At 40.4% G+C, this 6102-nt stretch overlaps 1 protein-coding gene across 2 annotated transcripts; it reads right to left on the reverse strand.

The window, feature by feature from the left end:
• Positions 1 to 1634: 1634 nt before the first annotated feature.
• On the reverse strand, positions 1635 to 5095 carry mtx3 (metaxin 3). 2 transcript variants are annotated; one of them, XM_088296820.1, is made up of 9 exons: positions 4932 to 5095; positions 3822 to 3891; positions 3660 to 3736; positions 3492 to 3584; positions 3228 to 3410; positions 3067 to 3143; positions 2284 to 2441; positions 1937 to 2025; positions 1641 to 1782 (listed from the first exon to the last, which is right to left on the reverse strand). In XM_088296820.1, exons 1-9 carry the CDS (start codon positions 5010 to 5012, stop codon positions 1687 to 1689), a joined length of 924 nt encoding a protein of 307 aa, XP_088152946.1. In that variant the 5' UTR covers positions 5013 to 5095; the 3' UTR covers positions 1641 to 1686. The 2 variants fall into 2 exon arrangements, with proteins under 2 accessions (XP_088152951.1, XP_088152946.1); XM_088296825.1 differs by lacking the exon at positions 1937 to 2025 and having other exon boundaries at positions 1635 to 1782.
• Positions 5096 to 6102: the final 1007 nt, after the last annotated feature.

The following is a 6102-nucleotide window of genomic DNA, read 5'->3' on the forward strand; positions in this document are numbered from 1 at the left end:
TCAAAGGCATGGCGAGCCAGCGTAAACCATTGTTTCAAGTGGCCACACATTAGTTGCTAAGTTGGAATGACTGAAAGCAAAGTTTGCCAGGCAAAACAGGAAGTCATTATATTAATCAAAAACACATTATAGTTCTTTATTCGTCTTTCATTTGAAGCTGTCACCTTTCACTCTAAAGTGCATTAGCAAAAGCTGCAGATGTCATTTAGGACTATAAACGGAAATGAAGAAAAGCAATGAAGGCACACGAGCAAGCATGAGTACAGTAGTTTTCACAAGTCTGCACACAGGACATAGAATGCATATATGGTGTTCATGTTTTCAATTTTTAAATATCAATACAAAAGGCTGACACAGATTTGGGTACCACAGGAATTCATATTTGAGAATGCAATCCAATCCCATACGCTTGATAAACATCAAGAAAAGAAAAGACAAAGGCAGCAAACAATTGACTTAAATTTAGACTTGAGCTAAAAAAAATAACGTCAGCTAAATAGTATAGGAACAGCAAATAACAATGATTGATTTTAAAACATGCAGCAGTGGTTAGCACCGCTGCTTCACAGCAACAAGGTCTCTGGTTAGATTCCAGCATGGCCAATCTTAACTGACTGTGTTGTCTTTTGGCCCAGATGCGAGGATGCACACACAAAACACACTTCCCTGTACGTATAATGCACAACAAACAGAGAGGTTTTAGTTCATGGGGGAACACTAGTCAAAAAAGTATGGAGGAAACCCACACAGCACCTAAGTCCCAACCGTTACAGTGGTAGATTTATACAGTTAAGAAGGCCCTTTCCTCACCACACAGTGAACCAAGCAAACAAGCGCCCCAAGCCCTGTATGAGCAAATTGCATTCTTTGTTTAATATCGACATTCTATTTACAATTATACAAGTTTCATAAAAGTGATTCGCATGCATAAGGGACATGAAATTCACTTTGCAATATCCTTTTTCAACAGCTAAAGCAGTCGTGGGTCAACTTTTGAGTTTTAAAACAGACACACAGGCCCGGTCATTTGTAGAGGGTTACAAAAAAGAAGTAACAATTGAGCAATTTTGGTTATTATGGTGTGAATGTGACTGAATGGTTGTCTATCTGTATGGCGACCAGTCTAGGGTGGAACCTGCCTTTGAAGCAAAATTAGCCGGTATTGGCTCCAATTCACCAGCGACCCTATAAAGGATGCACAGTGTAGAAATGGATGGATGGATATTGCAGGATTCGCGCTCATCTAAATGCTTGGTGGGCCAGGGTAAAGAAAGTAGCAGGCCATCCATGGCCCGGAAGCCATACTTTGCACACCAACTGTGAGGTCAACATATGAAGTCCATTTCCCTAATGGAAAAATAAAATGCAAAAGCAGCACCACTTCTACTGCAGAACTTGTCATTTTCTTTTCATTTTGTCTTTCATTTGAACATTCTGTCTTTCGCACATGGTACCAGTTCATTATTCCATTCCATCATTAACCGCCATTATGCGTGCAGTTTTTTTTTTAACCTTATGATGGACTTTCTTCTCTTTCCCACAGATGTCTTTGAAAGCCATCATCATTACTTGTAAAATTGGCTTTTAGTTTTTATAGACACGGTCAGTTTCACTGCGGTTAACGTTGACGACGGTCATCTACGTGGTGGTCTTCCCTCCGTTCATAAGGCAGAATTATGGGCGGGGTTAGGCAGGTGTTGAGCTCTTTTCCATGACCGGACTGCGTTTGGGCTGCGGCCGGTGAGGTTTGTGCTGAGGGCTGCTGCGAAGGTTGTCATCCATCTGAGAGAAAAGACGCAAAATGTGGCCATTTTCATGAACTCCTGCAGTGGGGAACATTCCAAGACTCAGGTGTTCCTAATATAGTGGCCAGTGTGCATGTTAAAGTGCCGACAACCGTAAGCCATGCAATGAAGAGAAAAGAAAATAGAAGCACCTTTTCTATCAAGTTGGACTCTTTGTTTACAAGCTGAGTTAGTTTTTGGAGGTTGGCATCCATTGTATCCTGAACAGATGAGGGAAGACCTGGAATAGAGACACCCGTGGAAAAAGAGCTGAGCTGGACAAGCTTTATGGGAACAGGAAAAAGAGTTAAGCCCTAAAAAGCCATCAAGCATGAAGCAAAACTAATTGGTCAGAAATGACAGAGAATGTTAGTTGTCCAGTGCTAAAAAAAAAAAAATATATATATATATATATATATTTTTTTTTTTTTTTTTTTTACATTCACAATTCTGATGCATTATAGCGGGACTTTTTCTCTCCGTCTGTGTGCCAACTTACACGGCTGAGCAGAGTTGAAGTAGTGTGCCAGGATGTTGTCGCAGAAGTGTGTGAGGTTCTCTAGCTTTCTGAGGTGGCTCTGCAGGGGGCAGTTGGGGAGGTGGGCCTTGTGGAGCGGAGCCACAAACCCAAACACAAAAGCATCCAGGCTGGTGGGTCTAAAATCACAAAACAAAGTTTCAAATGCTCTCAACTGCATTGCAGGAAAGTCAAAAACTCCATTTTACTACTACTCTGTTCAAATTCAAACAGAGAGTGGTAAGGGTGTGAATCTGTCCAATAAAAGACAATTTGATATGTATTGTGTTGTGGTGAGTGCGAAACAATGATTGATTTTCAATTGGAATGATATAATGGGGATCATTTTGAAAGGTGTATGATGAACTGAGTGTCTGGTTGTCATTTTATGAATCAACTACAACTACTACTAGATTTATCTCTCCAATAAAAAAAAAAAATGACTCGATAACTATCTTGGAGGATCGGTTAAAGTCCACTTGCATAGGGGCCAAGTCGAGCAGCGACCCACCAGATCAGTGAAAAAATATGGCTGATGTTGCAGTTTCTATTTCTAAAGGCTTTTCACACTACAGGGCAGCGATGTTCACCTCAAAGCTGAAGCTCATGGACAAGCTTACACTCCCCGTGCGCTCAGATTTGGAGGAAGCCATACGCTCGTTTTAGCTGCGGCTCGGCTCCTGCCTCCTCGTTTTCATTATAAGCACAGACTTTGAAACTGTGAAAAATGCATTGTGTTGAGTTGCATCCTACATTTGTACATACAAGTTGCCAAAGAAGTAGTTTGCTGCTCCCAGTCTGTAGGAGAGAAGATTCAGGCACTCCTTGGCATCACTGTACAGCTGACGGTGGAGAAAGAACAGTAAGAAAATGATGACGAAAAGCCCATTTTTTTGTTTTTGTTTTTGGCAGCCACGTGTGTTTACCTTTCCTTCCACCTCTGTGATTCTGCATAACGGCGCCTCTCCTTTGGTCAGCAGGATGCGAGAGCGGACACTGTTGGCATGACGACTGGGCACGAGGAAATTCAGGGGGAACGGCGAACGGGAAGCAAACCACGGCCGTGTCAGATTAGCGTAGTTTTCTGCATCCAACCAGAAAGTGTGCAACTATGACGTGAACGATAAAAAGGATCAGTAGTCACATTTGAAACTTTCATAAGTGAATAGTTTAATCAGGGGTCTGGTTACCAATGCAGGTTGCAGTTTTTCCTCAAGGAGAGCAATGTAAGCCATGGTGTCAGCTCCTTGCCGGGCGGTCAGTTCGTAGTCTGCGTTAAACCTCTGGAAACAACATAAATTAATCCAACTTTATTCAAATTCATGAGCTTTAGCATGCACAAGGCACACATTAAATACCTGCTTTCTCAGAAAGTTGAGAATCTGTGAAGGTTCTTTTACTGTAGTGTCACCACACACCAATTCAGGCACTGTTGCTGTTAAAACGAGAAGAAAAAAAAAAAATCAGGCAATTTTCAAACCTATAACACAAACACTGCTAATAACTCTGCCTCAGCTCACCTGTCAGAGTTTTCCAAGTCCAGTCTATAGGGGAAATGTTCACTTTGGCCCCAGAAAACTTGGCATATGCCTGAAAGAATAAAAGAACAGCTCAATTAACACAGATGGTAAGCCCCACATATGTTTCCATGACGATAAAGGAGCATTTGTCAATCTTAGCACCAGGACTCAAGAGGGTGAAAAGATATCCTTTGCAAATTTCTCACAACAAACCTCATCAACTGTTTTACATCCATTCTGGCAGCTAGACTCTCCATAAGACTTTGCTAGTTAGCCACGTGTGAATGAGAACAATAAATAGTTCAACCAAATTGTTACGTACGTCTTGAAAACACTTTACTTGTTTGTTTGTACAGCTGTTTTGCCAAAGACACTGTCTTATTAAAAGATCCTTGTCCTTCTAGAATTTTAATTGAATGATTCTCACGAAAGGCCCCTGCTATACAATAAAAGCAATTTAATAAGCCAAAAGTTCACTTTCAGTTGAGTCTACGCAAAATACAACAAAAGAGTAATACGGTAATATGAAATCTAACAATCATCAAACATTCGTTCGAACTACACTATTAATCAGTCTGTTTAATGTGTTGAGTTTCAGGCATTGAATGATGCAGCAATAGCTTTAGTTTTTAGAATAATTAAATGAATACATTAAAATTATAAAATGAAGGTGGGTAGGTAGGAGTCACCTTGTTGAGAAAATACAATACATAATTTACAACAAGTCAACTACAACAGGAAAGGTGCTTAGCAGGTTTACATTACGTAATTGTACTGTTGATAGAAAAAAAAACCTGTAAGAAGTAACTATTGGTTGTTTTACTCTGTACTGACCTTGAAGTAACACATTTTGCTGGACATGAATATCAATCAGCTACAGAGCTCGAACAAAGCTAACATTCACTCATATTAACATGTCCCATTTGCATGCATATTCGTCCAGACATATTTAATAAGAATACACGAACTCGCAGATAACAATCACAATGGAGCGACCAGGTTAGCATAAGAAGCTAACCGGAGAGAAGACAGCAAGCGAACAAAATTCGACAACCCGGAAAAAATTAAGCATGTTACGGCATTGTTCATGCAAACAAACGTGAAGGTTACCAAGACTACGAGCGACTCGTAGTGGACCGACGGCAGACCCCAGTCGCCCCCCCAGCATCGCAGCTCCATGGCAGCTGCCATGTTTGCTCCGAGGAAGGCGGTCGGTCGCTAACGTCAAGTCGTGTCCATTACGTCAGGACATGCCGGGATGACGTCACTTTCCTGGTGCGTGTCCAGGTGTGGAACGCTCCCTGTTTATTTTATTTATATATATGTATTTATTTATTTTTAAATTTAGACTACTGTTGTTGTCGTTGTTGTTGAAAGTATATGTTTTGTTCATCCCTAAAAAAAAAAACAGTGTCGAACGCTCACTTCATTATTGTTTATTTATTTTTCGAACAACAAAATACAATACAATAAAACTTTATTTATACAGGGAATTTCACAACACCTGGAGCTGTAACGAAGCACTTCTAATATTGGTGTAATATGAATAACTATTATTTCCCTCATTTGAAAGCAGAAAGCTGTAGTTTCTTAACGTTGTCAAAATAGGCTCGTTACTTTTTTTTTTTTTTTCTAATCAACGCACTGGCGTAGCAAAAGGTGGTGGCTGCAGGGGTGCTCACCCTCCTGGGAAATATGCTTGGACTCCCCCCAGTGGTTGCCAGCATATCACAGGCAACACAAAGACAAACAACCACTCGCTCACACAATCAGAGAGACAATTAAAAGAGTTGTTTTTGGATGTGGGAAGTGGGAGGAAGCCGGAGCTATTTCCCATCCATTTTTTGTCAGATGAATACCCGACATCTGCCGCCATAATAACTTTTGCAGGATTAAAAATTAATTCAGTTTCTCTGTTTATCAGTTGGGCATAGTGGCCAACATTTTTATGGCATGACAAAATTGAGCCATTGCTGTAACAAAACTTCACACAAAATCAAATCATTTTTGTCATTCAATTTCACCCTTGCTGAGAAGTTCTCCTTTCTCTAAAAAACATATTTTAGGACAGCCATATCCATAAAAAACACATGCATAATAGCAGACCTAATACATACATAAAGGACATACATACTGTACATATATAATTCAATTAACCACACTTGCCATACAATGCATTCAGGTTACATTCCCATCACTTTCTTCCTTTCTTTTTTATTGGCGTATGAGTCTATGGTCGCTGCCACTTCTTTGCAACATATGAGGGCGGTCACTCCCCTCC

The sequence above is a fragment of the Idiotropiscis lumnitzeri genome, chromosome 1, assembly GCF_059441095.1.
Source record: "Idiotropiscis lumnitzeri isolate Australia: NSW breed Sydney's pygmy pipehorse chromosome 1, RoL_Ilum_1.0, whole genome shotgun sequence".
In the NCBI taxonomy this organism is placed as follows: Eukaryota; Metazoa; Chordata; class Actinopteri; order Syngnathiformes; family Syngnathidae; genus Idiotropiscis; species Idiotropiscis lumnitzeri.